Source organism: Capsicum annuum, chromosome 8 (genome assembly GCF_002878395.1).
Source record: "Capsicum annuum cultivar UCD-10X-F1 chromosome 8, UCD10Xv1.1, whole genome shotgun sequence".
NCBI classification, from domain to species: domain Eukaryota; kingdom Viridiplantae; phylum Streptophyta; class Magnoliopsida; order Solanales; family Solanaceae; genus Capsicum; species Capsicum annuum.
Genome location: NC_061118.1, coordinates 161,321,382 through 161,340,681, shown reverse-complemented (window position 1 = coordinate 161,340,681; position 19,300 = coordinate 161,321,382). Strand labels below are relative to the sequence as shown.

At 33.7% G+C, this 19,300-nt stretch overlaps 2 protein-coding genes across 9 annotated transcripts; one reads left to right on the top strand and one right to left on the bottom strand.

Annotated features, from left to right (window-relative positions):
- Positions 1–5,405: 5,405 nt before the first annotated feature.
- LOC107840018 (F-box/kelch-repeat protein At1g22040) lies at positions 5,406–8,144 on the top strand. 6 transcript variants are annotated; one of them, XM_016683715.2, is made up of 3 exons: positions 5,462–5,587; positions 6,064–6,135; positions 6,397–8,144. In XM_016683715.2, the coding sequence occupies exon 3, from the start codon at positions 6,533–6,535 to the stop codon at positions 7,958–7,960; it is 1,428 nt and encodes a 475-aa protein (XP_016539201.1). In that variant the 5' UTR covers positions 5,462–5,587; positions 6,064–6,135; positions 6,397–6,532; the 3' UTR covers positions 7,961–8,144. The 6 variants fall into 6 exon arrangements, with proteins under 6 accessions (XP_016539199.1, XP_016539201.1, XP_047250867.1 ...); XM_047394911.1 differs by having other exon boundaries at positions 6,064–6,287; XM_016683716.2 differs by having other exon boundaries at positions 5,511–5,655.
- Positions 8,145–8,640: 496 nt separating this feature from the next.
- Positions 8,641–16,986, bottom strand: LOC107840017 (BRASSINOSTEROID INSENSITIVE 1-associated receptor kinase 1). 3 transcript variants are annotated; one of them, XM_016683709.2, is made up of 11 exons: positions 16,410–16,985; positions 15,840–15,972; positions 15,680–15,751; positions 14,265–14,408; positions 13,259–13,330; positions 13,092–13,163; positions 12,932–13,005; positions 11,989–12,123; positions 11,557–11,898; positions 10,643–11,037; positions 8,641–9,296 (listed from the first exon to the last, which is right to left on the bottom strand). In XM_016683709.2, exons 1-11 carry the CDS (start codon positions 16,504–16,506, stop codon positions 8,979–8,981), a joined length of 1,854 nt encoding a protein of 617 aa, XP_016539195.2. In that variant the 5' UTR covers positions 16,507–16,985; the 3' UTR covers positions 8,641–8,978. The 3 variants fall into 3 exon arrangements, with proteins under 3 accessions (XP_016539195.2, XP_016539196.2, XP_016539197.2); XM_016683710.2 differs by having other exon boundaries at positions 14,319–14,408; positions 16,410–16,981; XM_016683711.2 differs by lacking the exon at positions 8,641–9,296 and adding an exon at positions 9,317–10,539 and having other exon boundaries at positions 16,410–16,986.
- Between the last annotated feature and the right edge of the window lie 2,314 nt (positions 16,987–19,300).

Here is a 19,300-nt window from a genome sequence, read left to right as displayed (position 1 = left end):
TCTGGTCCACCACATAGGTGACTCTCAATTTACTCTAGATATCCTTATTCTTGATCTCATCACTTCTAGTATGTCCACACATCCATCTCAACATCCTTATTTTCGTCATTTACATCTTTTGAACATGGAAGTTTTTGACTGGTCAACACTTTATCTCATATAATAAAGCCGGTTAAACCACCACTATATTGAACTTCTTCTTAAATTTAGATGGTACCTTATTATCACGAGACTCCAAATATAAACCTCCACTTTAGCCATGCCACATTAAATATGATGAGTGGCATCATCATCAATCTTCCTTGTCTATTTCTTTAGATTAAAGACCCAAAATACATGAATCTTTCTCTTAGCGACAAATTTGATATCAAGTCTTACTTTCGCATCTGCTTCGTGCATCATATCACTGAATCCACACTTTAAATACTTTATCTTGATCCTGATCAACTTGAACCATTTAGACTCCGAATGGAGAAAGACTTTCCATCGCGAGTCTCCTCGATCAAAATTATACCTGTCAAACAGGTCGAGTTGACCCGGCCCGACCCGGCACAGCCCAACCCACTTACAAAGATCGGCCCGATTTGACCCGACCTGATCAGCCCACGGGCTAAAGGGTACCGGGTCCTGAATCGGTTTATTTTTTATTTTGGGCCCGATTAACCCGGCCAGGACCAAGCTCGGTTCAGGCCCATCGGTTAATCGGCCCAAAATCGAATTTTTTTTTTTTTTTAAATAAACAAACAGACTAATTTACTATAAAGTATTATTAATTTATTATATTAAGTAGCATATGTTTTATTTAAAGAAGTACATATATTTTATATATGTACGTATATATTGAATGCTACGTATATATGTGTATATATCTTCTATACACGTATATATTTAACGTATGTATGTGTATATGTTTTATAAATTAGTATATAACTATATATATAGTGTGTGTATATATTGTAGTATATTTGATTTAAAGTAGTACTTATATATTGAATGGTACGTATATATGTGTATATATCTTCTATAAACGTATATATTTAACGTATACATGTGTATATATTTTATAAATTATTGTATAACTATATATATAGTGTGTGTGTATATTGTAGTGTATATATATATATATATATATATATATATATATATATATATATATATTGTAGTATATTTTATTTAAAGTGGTACGTATATATGTGTATATATCTTCTATAGACGTATAGATTTAACGTATACATGTGTATACGTTTTATAAATTAGTATATAACTATATATATAGTGTGTGTATATATTATAGTATATTTATATATCTCTTATAGACATATATATTTAACGCATATATGTGTATATGTTTTATAAATTAGTGTATAACCATATATATAGTGTGTGTGTGTATATTGTTGTGTGTTTTATTTAAAGTGGTACATATATATTGAATGGTACATATATATGTGTATATATCTTCTATAGACGTATATATTTAATGTATACATGTGTATATGTTTTATAAATTAGTGTATAACTATATATATAGTATGTGTATATATTGTAGAATATATATATTGTAGTATATTTTATTTAAAGTAGTAAGTATATATTGAATGGTACGTATATATGGGTATATATCTTCTATAGACGTATAAATTTAACGTATACACGTGTATATGTTTTATAAATTAGTGTATAACTATATATATACTGTGTGTATATATTGTAGTATATTTTATTTAAAGTAGTACGTATATATTGAATGGTACGTATATATGTGTATATATCTTCTATAGGCGTATATATTTAACGTATACATGTGTATACGTTTTATAAATTAGTATATAACTATATATATAGTGTGTGTATATATTATAGTATATTTTATTTAAAGTAGTACGTATATATTGAATGGTACGTATATATGTGTATATATCTTCTATAGGCGTATATATTTAACGTATACATATGTATGTGTTTTATAAATTAGTGTATAACTATATATATAGTGCGTGTATATATTGTAGTATATATATATATTGTAGTATATTTTATTTAAAGTAGTACGTACATATTGAATGGTACGTATATATATGTATATATCTTTTATAGACGTATATATTTAACGTATACATGTGTATATGTTTTATAAATTAGTGTATAACTATATACACACACACATATATATATTGTAGTATATATTTTATTTAAAGTAGTACGTATAGTAGTATATATTGAATGTTACGTATATATGTGTAATTTTGTATATATTTTTTAAATTCCAATGTAGTATATACTATATACATAGTGTGTATATATTGTTTAACGTATTTAAAATGTATATAGGTAGGTATATATAGTGTATATTAGAAAAAAAGATTGAGTTTTTGACCGGATTTGACCGGGTTTAGGTGGGTTAGACCGGGTTGGGCTAAGTGGGCCGGTTCAAGGTTGTTTTTTAAAATTTTACTGTTGAACCCGGATCCGGCCCGGCCCACTTAACTACAACCCGGACCGAACTGGCCCACAATCTGACTAAACTTAACGGGTCGGTTCCGGGTTGATCCGGCCCTGCCCACTTAACACCTATAATCAAAATAATATCATATGTAAATAACATACACCATGACATCTCACCCGAAATATACCGGATCAATTCACCCATCACCAAGGCAAAAAGAAAAGGGTTACGCGTTGATCCTTGGTGCAATCCCATCTCGACTGGAAAGTGCTCCGAGTCTCCTCCCACTATTCTAAATCGAGTCTTGGATTCACCATACATGTCCTTTATTGCCCTAATGTAAGCCAGAGGTACATCATACATTTCAACTTCAAGCATCTCCAAAGGACTTCTCTGACGACTTTATCATTAACCTTTTTCAAGTCAATAAACCCCATATATAAGTCCCTCTTTCTTTTTCTATATTTCTCCATCAAAATCCTCACATGATAAATAGCTTTAGTAGCCCTCATCTTCATCTTCATCTCCACCACCCTTTTCTAAACTTTTATGGTGTAATTCTGTAGCTTGATACCTTGTAATTGTTAAATTTCAACAAAGATTCAAATTCATCCTTCACTTTTGACCATATTAAAATAATTCTCCACATTATTTCAGATTGGAACTAGTTAAAATTAAGTACACTACGAAATGGTTTTCTAATGATGAGCTTTGAATAACTCTAATCCCTAAAGTTACTTCATATGATAGAGGAATATATATATTTTTTGTTTCTCATTCGATGTCCGGTGTTCGCATTGGAATTCCCACTAATTCGGATCGCGCGTTGCAGGGCCCATTAAAGTGAAAGTGCTCCCAACAGCGTTTTTTCCATACCCAGAATCGAACCCTTGACCTCTGATGAAGGGTAGAGTAGCCCCATCCACTGCACCACAACACGTTGGTGATAGATCTACCTCTTTCCCTTGACAAAATGGCATCTCTGTAAGTTTACTCAAGAGAATTTTTTAATCATGCTATTTTACAAATGATTCCCAGACCCTATTATGTAGAAATATAGTAAATTTATCGTTGTTATACTTTACAAATGATTTGCGAGAAATGAACGATAACTTATATTTGTCAGAACTATTACTTTTTCTCGGTTTAAAAGTCTTTACTTATAAGATTAATTTTTTCTTTAACAAAGTTACACGTTATCTGTTTCTAGCTGATCAAAATGACAAAGAAATTAATCGAAATGGAGTTTCTAGCTGATCAAAATGACAAAGAAATTAATCGAAATGGATGTAAATTAATCCAAACACTTTTTTTTTTAAATGACACGTTGAATTAGGTAAATATGTGCAGTGAAATCTAAATAAGTTAGATTGAAAAAGATAATCTAACGTAAGGAGATATGCATGCTTTTTTTGGGAAAAAAGTTTGGATTGCTGAGGTTATCAATTAACACGTTGAATATTAAGTCATATATGTCGTTGTTAATTAATGTCATAAAAGGAATAATAAATTATTATTAGCCATGCCGTTTTCATTACTTATTATTCTAATTGATGACGAACGGCAGCAAAATAAGTAGCATTATTTCATCTATAGTGGTAGATCTAGAAAGTTGTAGGTTGCAAATCTTGAAAGTAACGATTTAATAATATTAAAATAAGATGCAAATAATTGATTAACACGAAGTAGTCCAACATAAAATTACGTGGACGACTAAACCACTATCCATCTACTCAGTTAATTAATTTCTTGTTTTCTTCTTTTTTTGTTTATATTTTATATACTATAGTATTAGTTAAACTTATGTGGACTATTTGGTTACAGGAATTAGCTGTTCTTTCAGCATAGTTATAAACTTAAATTATTTCACTGATTGCTTGTGAAATTAACTACAATTAATAAAGAATTCGTACTGAAATTATAAAGCTATTCATTTCATATATAATGTGAAATTATTTATTCTGATTATAAATTTGATTGAGTCTTGTGTTGAGCCAACTGATCTTGCTTTGATAGATTCTTTTCTTAAATATGATGCACAGTTATACAATAAAGAATAAACAACTTAAAGTTTCTTTCATGAAGGAAAATGCGCATGATATTTTGAGATTAAAAATGTAAGACAAAATAGTCTTTATTTCTCTTTGAAGTTTTATTTAACACTAACTCCATATTTGTGGAAATATTTATACTTAGTAGTGTTTTTATAAACTATATAGTTTATACAAATATATTTATAAAAAAGAACCTTGGTAGACCGGAACAATATAAATTAGTGTAGTCAATTAGGATCAATCAAATAACTCATCTCAAACTAGTTAACACTCAAGATCAATATTTAATAATTAAGAATATATTTCGTAATTATTAAATTTTTCTTAAGTTAGTGTTGAACTAAGCAATTCTCATCCAATTAAGAATATATTTCGTAATTATTAAATTTTTCTTAAGTTAGTGTTGAACTAAGCAATTCTCATCCTTTGGATTGAAATCAATTGTTTTGTGAAAGTCACACGGTTAGGATAATTATTTATAAACATTATTCATATTAAGATTAGTCGGACTTTAATATAGATATCAAACACTGAATGAGGAAAAAAAAAAACTTGAAGTGAATATTTCCACAATAATGAAAGGGATTTGTCTTTTTGAATCCCAATTTCTTTGTCAAGTGCATTTTTATTTTACTTTTATTTGTCATATTTGAATCGAATATTTAAGAAAATAATGACGAACTTAAATATATTAATTAATGTCTAATAATAAGCCCCGTTTGATCATAAAAATCATAATTTTTTGGAGTTGAGTTGGAGTGTTTGACCATAAATATAAAGTAGATTTTAAAATTTTGTGAGAGAAGTATAAATGAAAATGCGAAAACAAGTAAAATTTGTTTTCATTTTTTAAATATAATTTTAAAATTTTTGTGGCCAAATACATATTTTTTTTTTTGAAAAAAATAAATTATTTTTCATAGCCAAACGGCCCTTACAACGGACGAACGGAGTAAATGTGAAAAGAGAGGAAAAAATACCAAAGAATGTGTGTTTTAAATGATTGTTCACAGGCTCACAGCACCACAAAGCCTCTGTCTCTATTACAGAAAACCCATGAAGCTTTTGTCTGTACAAGACACAAAAGGTAACAATTTTGAGACATCCTTGTACAACCCCCCGCCCTTAATGAGTTTTGCCCTCATGTTTGAATAGGTAACAATTCTTTCTTTATGAGATTTTTTAGATTTTCTTTGTGGGTTTTGATGTATGGATATAATCCTTCAATCCGTTTTTCAATTTGGGAGTTTGGGAGGATTCTAATGTGAAAGATTCAATTTTGAGGGTTCTTTTTTTTTTTTCTCCTGTTTAGGTTCTTTTTGTTTATTGGGTAGCAGTGAAAATCTTGACGAATTTGTTGATGAGTGATTGAGGATAGATCTCAGCTAGTAATATTTCACGTTTTGTTGTGTTATCACTTGAAGATTTTTGCTGTTTCCTGATATTCATCTGTTTGTATGTAATCTGTAATTAGGAGATCGTTTTTCTTAAGAACTTGTTATTCCAATTAGTTACTTTTCAGTTTGTGGTTTACCTTTTTCTTTTTCTTTTTTTCCAAGTTAGGTACAAACTTCGTTTTTCTTGGCGTAACTGGTAAAGTTGAGATGTGGAAACAACCTCTTGCAAAAATGTAGGGTAAGGATGTGTACAATAGACCCTTGTGGTCCGGATCTTTCTTGGGACCTGTGTATAGCGGGAGCTTAGGGCACCAGGCTGCCATGTTTAACCATTTCCTTCCTTTCATTATTGGAATGGTTACGCCTTAATACATTGCCGTGGATATAGAAGTTAATATAGCTGATCCTATCTAGTTTGGATTGAGTCTCAATTGATCTTTTTCACTCTTTTCTTTTATCCCTCTTTATGATGCTAGCTGATTTTTTTTCTATTTTGCAGCTTTTTAGTAGGAGGCATGCACTGAATTGGTGTGTCGCTAGCTGGATTTTATGGGTTTTTGGTATTTTAGTAGAAGACATGCCCTGAGTTGGTGGGTGCAAATTATTAAGGTTGCATCATAAAAGGGGAAAGACGAATGGGTGGCATATTGAGTCGGAGTAACCATAACCCTAATGTGAGGGATCTCGTTCAGGCCCCCCAAAATGCATCGTGCAAGAGACAAAGGACATCAGATAGTTTCTGGGAGCATAGCCCACGATTAATTCCAAGCCTGCCTGATGAGATATCTATTCAAATCCTTGCTAGACTTCCTAGAATATACCACTTAAGTGCAAAATTAGTCTCACAGAGCTGGAAAGCTGCTATTATGAGTCCAGAACTTTATAGGTGTAGAAAAGAACTTGGAACAACAGAAGAGTGGCTCTATCTTTTGACAAAGACTGAAGGTGATAAGCTTTTGTGGTATGCTTTTGATCCAATCTCCATGAGGTGGCAAAGGTTGCCACCAATGCCGGCAATTGCGGTCAATGATGAAGCTAGAAGTGGTTTATCTGGACTTCTTGCGTGGAACATGGCAGGTTCAAGTACAAGACTTGCTGATGCCATAAAGGGTTGGCTTGGAAGGAGAAGTGCTCTGGATCAAGTTCCATTTTGTGGTTGTGCTATTGGAGCTGTTGATGGATGCCTCTATGCCCTCGGGGGATTCTTCAGAGCTGCAGCGATGAGATCTGTCTGGCGGTATGACCCCATTGTAAATGCTTGGAATGAAGTAAGTCCCATGTCTACTGCAAGAGCTTACTGCAAGACAGGTGTCTTGAATGGAAAGCTTTATGTAGTAGGAGGTGTTACTCGGGATCGTGGGGGACTTTCTCCCCTTCAATCTGCAGAAGTATTTAATCCTCATACTGGTATTTGGTCTGAAGTCCCGAGCATGCCATTTTCAAAAGCTCAGATGCTACCCACTGCTTTTCTAGCGGATCTACTCAAGCCTATAGCTACTGGGATGACGTCTTATCGGGGGAAATTATATGTTCCTCAAAGTTTGTACTGCTGGCCTTTTTTTGTTGATGTTGGAGGAGAGGTCTATGATCCCGAAACAAATGCATGGATTGAAATGCCAATTGGCATGGGAGATGGCTGGCCTGCTAGGCAGGCTGGAACAAAGTTGAGTGTCACTGTTGAAGGAGAGCTGTATGCATTGGATCCTTCTAGTACTCTAGATAGTGCTAGAATAAAAGTTTATGATCATCAAGATGACACTTGGAAGGTGATTGAAGGAGATATACCTATTAATGACAACTCAGAGTCTCCTTATCTTCTTGCTGGTTTTCTTGGAAAGCTCCATGTGATCACTAAAGATGCAAATCAAAATATCATGGTCATGCAGGCTGATAGGCAATATCATTCAGTTCCTTCTTCATCAACCTCAGCAAACTCATTACAAAAATTTTTACACGAAGTTCCAGAACCAGTTTTAGGATCTGAAGCGAATATGTGGAGAGTTGTTGCTTTGAGAAGTGGTGGATCTGCAGAGCTGGTTAGCTGTCAGATCCTTGATGTATAGTTATGTCACACAAAGTTGTTATTCCTCTTGTTTTGATGTTGCCTTTCTGTTTTATTCCTCAGTTAATACAACCAGTTAGTTTCATGGTTTACTTGAAGCTAGAGTCTTGAGAAACAGCATCACTGTATATTAAAGCCTCCAAACATTTATATATACTATACATATATGATAAAATTTGGCTGAAGATCTCTCTGCATGTTTGATTGATGGAACAGGTGACTGATTACTACTTGTTTTGTGGTCAACAAGGTTGATCCATAAAGAACTTGAATTTACGATTGTATGCTAGGTTGGTGAATGAATTACTGTTTTTATTCAATCATCTGTTCGCTGCGACTGTGAGTTGCTTCAAAGATGGCATAACCACTTGGATGAGGAAAGATTGACAGAGGTAATTCCACACCCACCATACATCTGATGCATATTCCATAGTTTTTGCAGGAATGGGATTCTCACTATGAATCAACACAAAGGAAGAAATAGGTGGTGCAGTGTAGAATTATTCTTATTCTTTGATTGACTGATAATGATATCATTGTCCTATTTGGCTTAAATGATACAGATGATTTGTTGAAGTCTGGCGCTTCCTGCACAGTGAGGTCTCTGAACCGTTGCAATATTTCCTTCCCCTCACCTGAAATTCACCAATTAACTTTTCCTGAAACACAGAACCCAGGAGGTGACTTAAAATTATAATACTGTAAAGTTAAGTGTTTATTTGTCTAACAAACAACCACTACTGATACATCCAGAAAGAAAATTACATTTGTGCTTCCACAGCCATTCCTACTGTGGATTAACTTCCACATTCAAACCTTTAATTGACCCAGAGTTAATTATAGACATTCAGATGTCATCAAAATTCCTGACATACAATATAAGCTTAAAAAAATGAAAAAGAGAATATGAAAAAGAAAAGGAAAATAAATATGCACAAAGATGAAAATTGGCTATTACAAATACAAAGGATTTCCCTTAAAAGAGTCCTATATGTGCTGCTGGCAGAACAGCTGAAAGATCATCTTGGCCCTGATAACTCATCGGGTCGTAGATTATAAGTGGAGTCTGCAATAATCCAATCAGTGTTAGGATGGTGAGCATGGTTGAAGTCCTGTCGGAACATCTCCTCCTTCTGCCACTCTTCCCACCTCTCAGCTAGGCCATCACCCTCGAGCATTCTTACCACTTCCGACATTTTTGGACGTTCCATAGGGGAGCTCTGTGTGCAGAGTAGAGCTACCTGAATGAGCTGTTTCACCTCTTCTTCATTGTAATTACCCTGAAGATCTGCATCTACTAATGTTTCATACTTCTCATCCTTCAGGAGTCCCTTGACCTAAAATTTCAGTGAAGTTTTGAGGTCAAGGTACATAACCATTTATTCACGTGACTGCCATTTAAAAGAATCACAGTGTACGCGGTCTTTCATCAAATCATGTCAACAAATTATTAATTCCATCATAAAAATAAGAAAGCATTCACCCTGAAAGTTAGTAATATCTTCGATAAGCAGCCCTAAGGGAGACTGAGAAGACAGAACCAGATAGCACGGGGCTCCTGATTCTGTGTGCATATTTGAACCTTATTGAATTTCCAAGTTCAGAGTCACTTTGTTTACTTTCCAAGTTAGGACAGTCGCTTGTCTTTCAATTTTGTATACTTCAACCACAGTGAAAGATTTGACCATCCTCTTTCACTCCTAAAGGGTCGGTTCCCTTTCTCGAGGATCCTCCCAAAGGAGTCCCCTCTCGCAAAGTGTATCCTTTTTCTCACCTACTCTCTGATGCAAACTGTAGACAAATACAGAAGAAATAACCTCGCAACTCCGTACCAAAAAAAGAAAAGAAAAGAGATATAGTTCTATCTAAACAGAAGGCCACATGGAGGAAGTATCTAAATCTTCTGATATAAATATGCTAGATAAGTGCTTCTGGTAACCAAAGGGAGAAAGATTTTAACACTAAAGAACAGTTCCAGAACAATGTACTACTAGAAGATAATAAAAGTGATCCACTCTGACCATACTGCTAATGTGCATAAATGCTAGTCCCAGGAATAACCTGGATGTTTTGAATGATGTAGTACCTACTATAGCTCACCTTTTTCCTTTTTTTTTTTGGTGGGTGGAGGGTGGGTAAAACTTTTTACTTTAAGAAGAACTGCAACATTGAGATTTGAGAAAAGAACAGAGCTATGAGTAATCCGACACGCACCCACTGACATTTTTGAAGAGTCCGAGCAACATAGAGGATATAAAATGGGAATAGGGGATGTGCATTACGTACGGGGTAGGAAATGGATAAAAGAACAAGAATGGGATTGGGGATGTTGGAGGGGAAGGGAAGGGACGTGATAGTCTCTCTTATTCACCTGTTGGAGGGAAAGGGAAGGAACGTGATAGCCTCTCTTATTCACCCGTCCCAGTTTGTAGTAGGGGTGTTGTTATTTGGAACAGATGATAAGAACAGATGCAGGTCTATAAATTATATTTTCATCGTGTTGAGTACAGCAATGATGGTGTTCTGCTTGTAGGGAGATGCATACAGGAAAGTGGGATCCTCTCCCCTGTGCTCACTTCCCTGTTAGAAGTCAGTTGTACGACAAAAACTAGCAATTATAAAGAATATATAGTTTTGACTTATAAAAGAAAAGATGAAAGAGTGTAGGTTGGTAAATGCTTACCCAGTCTAGCAACATGACATCATCATCATTTGCAAGTCGAGCAAGATCAAAGGCCCTTTGCCCTGTTATGAGCTCTAGAAGCGTAACTCCGTAGCCAAACACATCAGTTTTCTCTGAAGATTTACCCGTGGATAAATACTCGGGGGCGATATGCCCAATTGTACCACGTACAGCAGTAGTAACATGAGTATCCTTGTAGTCCATGAGTTTGGCTAGCCCAAAATCCCCAACAACTGCTTCATACTCTTCATCCAACAATATGTTTGCAGCTTTGACATCACGGTGAATGATCTTAGGGTCACAGTGATCATGCAAATAAGCAAGGCCTCTTGCAGATCCTAGTGCTATACACTTCCTTATTGGCCATCCAAGAGGTGGATCTGATTCTGGCCGCTCTACAAGAATGTAAATGTACCATAAGAAAAAATTCAGGATGTCAAGTAAACTGGTGAAGTTCCCACTTTAGCTTGAACAGAATTTAATTAATTGGTATCTTGCTGTTCATGCATAAATGAAGATTACTTTCTATCTCTGACACTATGAATTCAGAACGTAACACTTGAACGGATTTCCCAATATTTGGTAGGACATCAATGATAGCAACGCTCTTGAAATTGCTTGATAGACCACAAGAGGAATCACGAAGAACATTAACTTCTTACTAGGACTGCATACTCATAACTATAACTTAAAAACTCCTAATACAACCACGACAATATCCATTAATTCTAAGTTTACACAATAATGTACACATCTGCAGTAACTTCTCAAAATAACATATATTACTAGACCATAATTTAAAGTCCAAAAAAAAAAAAGTTGTTCTCGGTTTCAGATTTTTCAGGTTCTTGATCTGATGTACTTTGACTAAGAGGAGCAAAGAAAGAGAAATGAAAGTCCGAACTAAGAGGTACCTCTTAAGCGTGAAGCAACACTTCCATTCGCCATGTATGGATAAACAAGCAACCGTTCAGTTGCTGTCATGCAAAACCCCCATAAACGAAGTAGATTTCGATGCACGGCCATACTAATCATTTCTACTTCTGTCTGAAACTGTAACTCCCCGCCTTGAGTTCGCTCCTCTTTTAATCTTTTAACTGCAACTAAAGAGCCATCAGCCAACCTGCCCTTGTAAACCTTGCCAAATCCTCCTCTGCCAAGTATATTTTTGTTGCTAAAGTTGTCAGTAGCAACTTGTAATTCGCGCAAGGAAAACCTCTTGAGTTGTCCAAGATGAACTTCTGGATCCTCCTCAGCTGCAAAAGAACATAAAATTGTAAGAACTTACATAAAAATTAAATTTGAAAGCGAAAAACTAATTCAGATGTTTGATTGAGGCTTCCCACCTGGAACATCAAAGAAGTGGTCTTCTGGTTTCCTTCTACGCCACCAAGCAAGCAAAATTGCAGGAGCTGCAAACAGAAGAGCAGCCCCTGCAGCAACACCACCAGCAATCGCCCCGGTTGCACTGTTTCCCACACCTAGGAATTTCCAATTTTAAGTGTTTCGAATCTTTTTGATGGATGACTAAAACTTATCACACAGGCAGTTCTAAAATTTTAAGAAAGGGGATAGGGTAATTTCACCATTAACACGCTCACCGAGGACTATGTTGTAAAGCTAAAGTGCTGAGTGCTAACAAAAGAGAAAAGATGCAGAAATAGGTTAGGATCCTTCAGTTTATTTAAATCAATCAGGCAACTGTTTGTTATTTGGCCTTTTTGGTGGTGTTGGTTTATGTACAGTACTCAGAGAAGGCAAGGATACCTTTGGACAGCATCATGGTCGATCAGAATTGCACAGCAAGGAGATTTCCTCCCGCATGTAACTAATTTCTCACCAAATCTCTGATACCATGTGAGAAACAAGAGACACGGAGAAAGCACCGAGAGAATGCATGACACTAACTTCTAAACTCTTGGTCCTTTTATAGTCACAATATTCAATCATAATTCATACAGTTGCATTTCCTGATGTAGGACACTTCTATCCACTCTTCGATATCACTTGTAAGTCTAATCTATTTATAATTATTTAACAGTAGATAACCCAAAATCACCTGTAAAATTTAACGCATGTAGAACACTAGAAGTTCTTTTTTTTTTAAATTTGAGATAGACGTAAGAACACTAAAAGTAATTATAATGTGCAAATGAATAGCTTATAAAAGAACTATCTTATTAGGGGTTAGTCTCTTCCCTAAAGCAGTCAGTCTTTCGTCTTCTTCCTAGGGGAATAATGAGAGAGCACAGTGTCTTAACCCATAAAACACAAATTATTTTAACAAACCTGGAGAAGTGGGTGTTGGAGAAATAGGAGGAGGTGGAGAAGCTGGAGGAACATCCAATTGATTATTTGCAAAACTGAAATAGAGACATTCAGATGTGAGAATTTCTTTATCATGATTCTGGTGACAGAACTAAAATATAAACTAGTGCGTTTCACATACCTAATAGGAGTAAAAAGCGAAAAGGAACCATTGACTGGAACAAGCCCTGACAAATGATTGTTTGACAGATCACTGCATTGCGAGAAATGATCATCAGTACCTACGAATTAGAAAATACCGATGGCGGAAACAGCACATGATAAAAAATGTGCTAGTTTTATACTTACAGCACTTGAAGTGAATCGACTGTGGTTAACAACATTGGGATTTGTCCAGTCAAGCTGTTATTGTTGAGCCTCCTTCAATTTAGCCAAAAAGAAAAAGAAAATAGTAACAATTATAAGAAAAAAGCTTGACCAGGACTAAACAGACAGAACTCAGCTAGTTTATCAGTCCATGAGTACCATGTAATAAATACTTGAATAATGAAGAAATAATAGTAATATTAGAAGATGCTACAAAATTTATGTCCAATATCCAAGAAAGCTTCTTGACACTGTTAGCAGTTGAGATTTATGTCTCTATATACAATCTTCAGAATTAATTATTTTTCAGAGCTTAGGGTAATAAGAAGAACAGCATGTAAATTTTTCATCCTGTTCAGAAGCACGTCAATGAGCCTTTACAGAGAGAAGCAACTACAATTTTTAGATAATGGAAATAGAAACAATGTCTGCCAAAAATAATGGACAAATTTCATTGTCACGTACTGGTGTTGGACACACATCGAGCATCGTGCATCTAACTTCGTGTATTTTTTGAATTTTCAGACATGCATGTCCTCTATTTTGGACACCCTAAGACACCAAGCTTGGGTACTGCTATGAGCTACTTCAGGTTTTCTTCTTCGGCCTTCTCTTCCTCTCTCTCTTTTATGAATAATTTAAGCCACACAGAAAATTATGATGTTCCTCATTGATAACGGTACTCCAGATGTTTGAAGATTGTGTCTTCAAGTCCAAATTTCTGCCACTTGGCAAATATAGAGCAAAGTCTATCCCTATTATCCAAATAACTGAACAAGAGAAACAGCAGGGTCTCTCGGACAGCAAGTTTTGTTAGACGCCTGGCAACTACAGAGTACGGAGCCACTTGCATATGCTAAAATAGCTGCATTTCTTGACTAAGTAAATTCTTCAGAAAATAAAATTCATGGCTTAAGAAGCTATTCAGCCGAGCAAAAGAAAAACAAAAACAAACATATAGAAGAGGAAAAGGATGTGTAATCCATACAGGAAACGTAGTTTCTTAAGCTTGCCCAAAGTCTCAGGGATTGGACCAACTAACTTGTTCAGGTAAAGATCCAAGCTCACCAAATTCGTCAAATTCCCCAGTTCAAAAGGAATTCTTCCACTTAAATTATTACTATAAAGTTCCCTGAAATTAGGAAAAAGAAGTCGTAAGCGAATCAGTTCTGAAACTTCCAGACCACACAATCTGCAAAAAGTAAAGGGTTATATAATGGCCATAACATAGCTATGCAACACATTAAAACTTATCAAGTGCATCCACAAGCTATACCTTTAGAGAGAAAAAAAAAAAAAGGAGGTTCAAAATGTGTTTAAAATGCCAATTGGAACATCTGCGGCGGAGGGGATTCTGTCCATGGAAATAGTATTTCATTACTGCTTACAGCATCTCCACTCACTCATCTTGCTACTTCGAGCAAATAGTAATTTGACTCAAACCTTATTGCAATTTATAAGGAACCCACACAACTTTTAAGCTATAGGCAGAAACCCATAGCCTAATAGTGCATAAATTGAACATGACAAATAGAACATCTGTCTTTTTCTAATAAAGTAAGAATTTGTATTGAAAAGGCATCATGGAGATGCATGAGCGACAAATAGAACGTCGGCTCCTGTCAAATAAATCCACTCCTTCCCAGTTTAACTATGCTTGGACTAGATAGTTAAAATATATGGAAATTGGGACTATCACTGCAGTAATTCGATTCTTGAATGTTGGAAACTTTGTCATTTAAGAGGACGTATTGTATAGACTTTGACATATTAAAGGAGAAGTACATCATCTTGGATTAAGGGAATATGTAGGTATATCCACTAGAAACATTCTAGTACCTCAAGAAAAACAAGATGAACATTTTTGTTTAATTTGGCTTTGGATATCAAGTCAATGGAGCAAACCGAAGTTCCCTGACAAGTTCAATAATCTAAATTTACAAGATACAATTTATCTTATCATGTCTACGCAATGCACATAAAAGCATCAGCAACATAGTAGGAAGTGCTACTTACACCATATCATAATTTCATAACCAGAAGAATAGGACATAAGGATTGCCAGGATTGAATATAATTAAAAGCTGCCGGCACCAAGAAGTTAACTCTTGCAATTTTCAAATTTCCAGTCCTTGAGTGAGAGTCATTCGTGATCTTTGAATAGATTTATTCATTCCTAAGAACAGCTATACACTAACTTTAACTTTGTCGGCACCTATTTAGGATTATTTTGACCTCATCCAATCACAACCAACTCAGGGTACGCAAACACTAGTGACTTAACATAGGTATGCATACGCATACATGACATTCGTATTGTGACAACTTACTAATAAAACTAAAAGTTAAGGAAACAGAAAACGACACAGAAAATCAGTTCAAGTATCACGAAATGTAACTTACAAGTATTGCAAATTCTGGAGTTGACCAAGCTGTGGAACGAGTTGACCCGACAAATTTGCATTTCCAAGATCACTGTATGTAAGAGAAATAGAGCTAAAATTAGTAAATACATCCCGTAGCATAAAACATCAGCAAGGAACCTAGATTTTCAGTAGCTTACACTCTGGTTACCCTATTCTCACTGTTGCAGGTCACGTGAAACCAAGTACAAGGATTAACAAGAGTTGGATCCCAACTCTGTAGAACATTGTTAGGATCAAGCAAGTTGGTCTTCAGTGCATTCAATGCATCACCTGTCTTACAAGAAACGGTTAAGAATCAGTAATTAGCTAATCCATCCACCTCCTTAGTAAGTAACTAACTGTAATCAATAACAGTTAAGCACTTTCTTAAAGCTGTTACTTTCCTAAAATTAACCTCCTTTTTAGTAAGCACATTAAAATAGCAACTTTCCTGGCATTAGTTATACTCAAACTGATGTTTTCTCTGCCACCATCCCTCCCACCCAACACCCACCCTCCAACCCCCCCAACCCCACACACACAAACAAAAAACGATTAACAAATTAAGCTCAGAATAGTATTACTCAACTGCGGTTCAACTATTTAGCTTGAATTATTAAACAATCATTCATTCAAGCAAAGAAATTCAACTTAAGAACAGAAAAAGTCAACATCTTTCAACATAAAACAAAACAATCAATCTAAAAACATAAACTCAAAGAACAGACCTTCAGTGTTAGCATATACAGGAACCAGCAACACCCCAATTAAGCAAAGAAAAACTGAAGCAGAACCCAAGATCCCCAACACCCATTGATCCATCATCCCTCCTAATCCTTTTCACCACAACCCCACCTCCTAAAAACCTAGATTTTCCTCATTACAAACATCACCAACTACTCACCCATACTTCAACAAGTCAACACAAAGCAAAAATAATCAAAACCCTAATCCAAGAAAATGGAAATCTACAAATCTGAAATCCCAAAAGAAGTAGAAAACAGTATAACTTAAACAAAAGGGATCAAGAAATTTTATTTTTTTTAACTTTCTTGAATTTTCTTGGAGAATGGCAGATAAATCTAAGAGAGATTGAAACTGTAATAATGGATTATTTTGGGTTTTTGTTGAGAGTTGAATAATAATGATAGTAATAGTAATAATAATAATAATAATAATAATAATAATAATATGGAATGGTAGTAAGTAAGATTCAACGGTGTAAGGGGGGAGAAATGGAGGTAGTCGTCGTTGTTGTGGAAGAGGGATATGTTGGTCAAAGGTTGTGCTTTCACAGTTGTCTATTCTATTTTGGAAATAAAATATAGAAATTTATATCTACTTAATTTGTGCTGTTTCCGTTTACTTTATTTAATTATTTATAATTCAGTTGCTAAATTTGACTCCCAAGGATTTCAAAAGGAAATTTTGTTAAAATACTTTAATTAGTTAAGACTTTAGCTTGATTAGATTTAATCTCTCTTTATTGCGCACGATACATGCTTATGTATTATACTCTCAGGTAAAATAAATGCTTCATCTATCTCGTTTTATTTGTAAGTAGGTGTTTCAAACATGTGATTTTATATCTGTGATATGTAATTTTAATTTTTTTTCAAAAAAAAAACATGATTTGAGATTTTTAAATATAAAAAGTATGAGGAAAGGACAGAAACGACACTTCAAATTAAACTATTTTCATGAAAATGGTCATGGAATTTAAATTTTATTTTCTAGCCATTTCAATTTGTTAGTTTGTTCTATACCGCTTCTACACACCTTTTATACAGTTTCTATACATATCTTATACATATAAATATTCTATACGAAAATTATATAGTTTTGATACACAATTTATACAATAACTGTACTTTTTTTTACATGTTTTATACAACAATTATATAATTTTCATACACTTTCTATATATTTTTTATATTTATTTTATACACATCCAGACCCCACTAGGTGGGAATACACTGGATATATTGTTGTTGTATATATTTTATATATATACATATTTGATAGAATTATACAATTTCTATACATATATTCTATATAGATACATATTCTATTTAACAATTATATTGTTTTTATATAATTTAATTATTATTTCTAAACAGATATTTAATCAGTTAAAAAATTTATAACAAAAAAATTAAAATATTCTTAAAAGAGTCGAATTGCCCAAGTTGAATATTATATCAGTATTATATATAGAATGTATAAGGACTATGTAGGCCAAATGATCCAAATTAGGAAATGGCTATAAAGCGAAAATAGTATATCCAACTGACTATTTTTTTTTTTTGAAAGTTTTCAAACTTGGGCTATTTATTTTTAAAAATGTTATAAAGTGTCTTTTTCCCAAAAAATAATCCACTAGTTTATATTTTAATAACAGAAGCCCACCATTTTTATTATCAACCATTTAGTAAATGAAATTTATAGTTAATATTATTGCTTTATCAAATTTTAAACTATTTATATCAAATCTAATCATTAATTTCATCAATATATAGCTTCATTTGGTCATGAGATATTCACCCTTTTTCAAAAAACTTTTCATTTTATAAAAAATTGATGTTTGGCCAGAAAAACTCCAAATACAATTTAAAGTTTTATTGGAAATAGTAAAAACGAGTCTCAACTTATTTTTACTTTTTTCTAATTTCAACTTCACAATTGTAATGAAAAAAGTCCTTTCAGAAAGATATGACCAAACATAACATCGGCTCCAACTCTTCTACAATTTTGTAAAGAATATTTCATAGTCAAACGCCTACAAAATTAATTATTACTTCAAATCAACTCCAACTTTCTCATTTATTATTCACCAAATTTGTCATTTCATTAATAAATATTGTATTTTTTTTAGAATAATTTGTGATTGTGTATTATACTTTTGTCATTAATTTTTTGCTTATTTGATAGGATTATTTAAGAAATTAAGTTAATTTTAATTGTTTTCACAACTTATGAGGTTTTTTAATTTATAGAAAAAAAAACTTAAGATTTTAAATTGCACGTCCAAACGAAACTTCAACCTCATCTCATATGATAATTTTTTATCATAATTTTAACTCACATTGGCAAACACGCCTTAAGTATACTTTACGTTATTTAGTAAGTATTTTTCTTGAGAACTAATGACGTATTTGTCTATTTGAAAGCTATTTAAATTTTATTTTGACTTTAGACTCACTTAAATAGAAAGTAGTATTTTTTTATTTGTACATAGGAAAAAAAAAATTATGAATTCTCTACCCTATCATTTACCTTACTGTAGGAAAGGCATTTAAAAAAAAAAAATCTTAGGTCACAAATGTAAGGAAATAGGGAGATTAGTGATGATGTTGCATATGGTATTAAATTGTAGCAGGTGAAATGGAGACTCACCTCTTGAATAGTATGTAATAAAAATGTGTCATCAGGATTTAAATATAAAATTTATATAATGATGGTTGGACCAATATTGTCGTACGTGGGAGAGTGTTGACCAGTCAAAAATGTTCACGTACAAAAGATAGGATAATGAAGATGAGGACACTTAGATGAATTTATGAACATACTAGATAGTATGATTAGTAACAGGATTATAAGGAATAAGGTGGGAGTGACC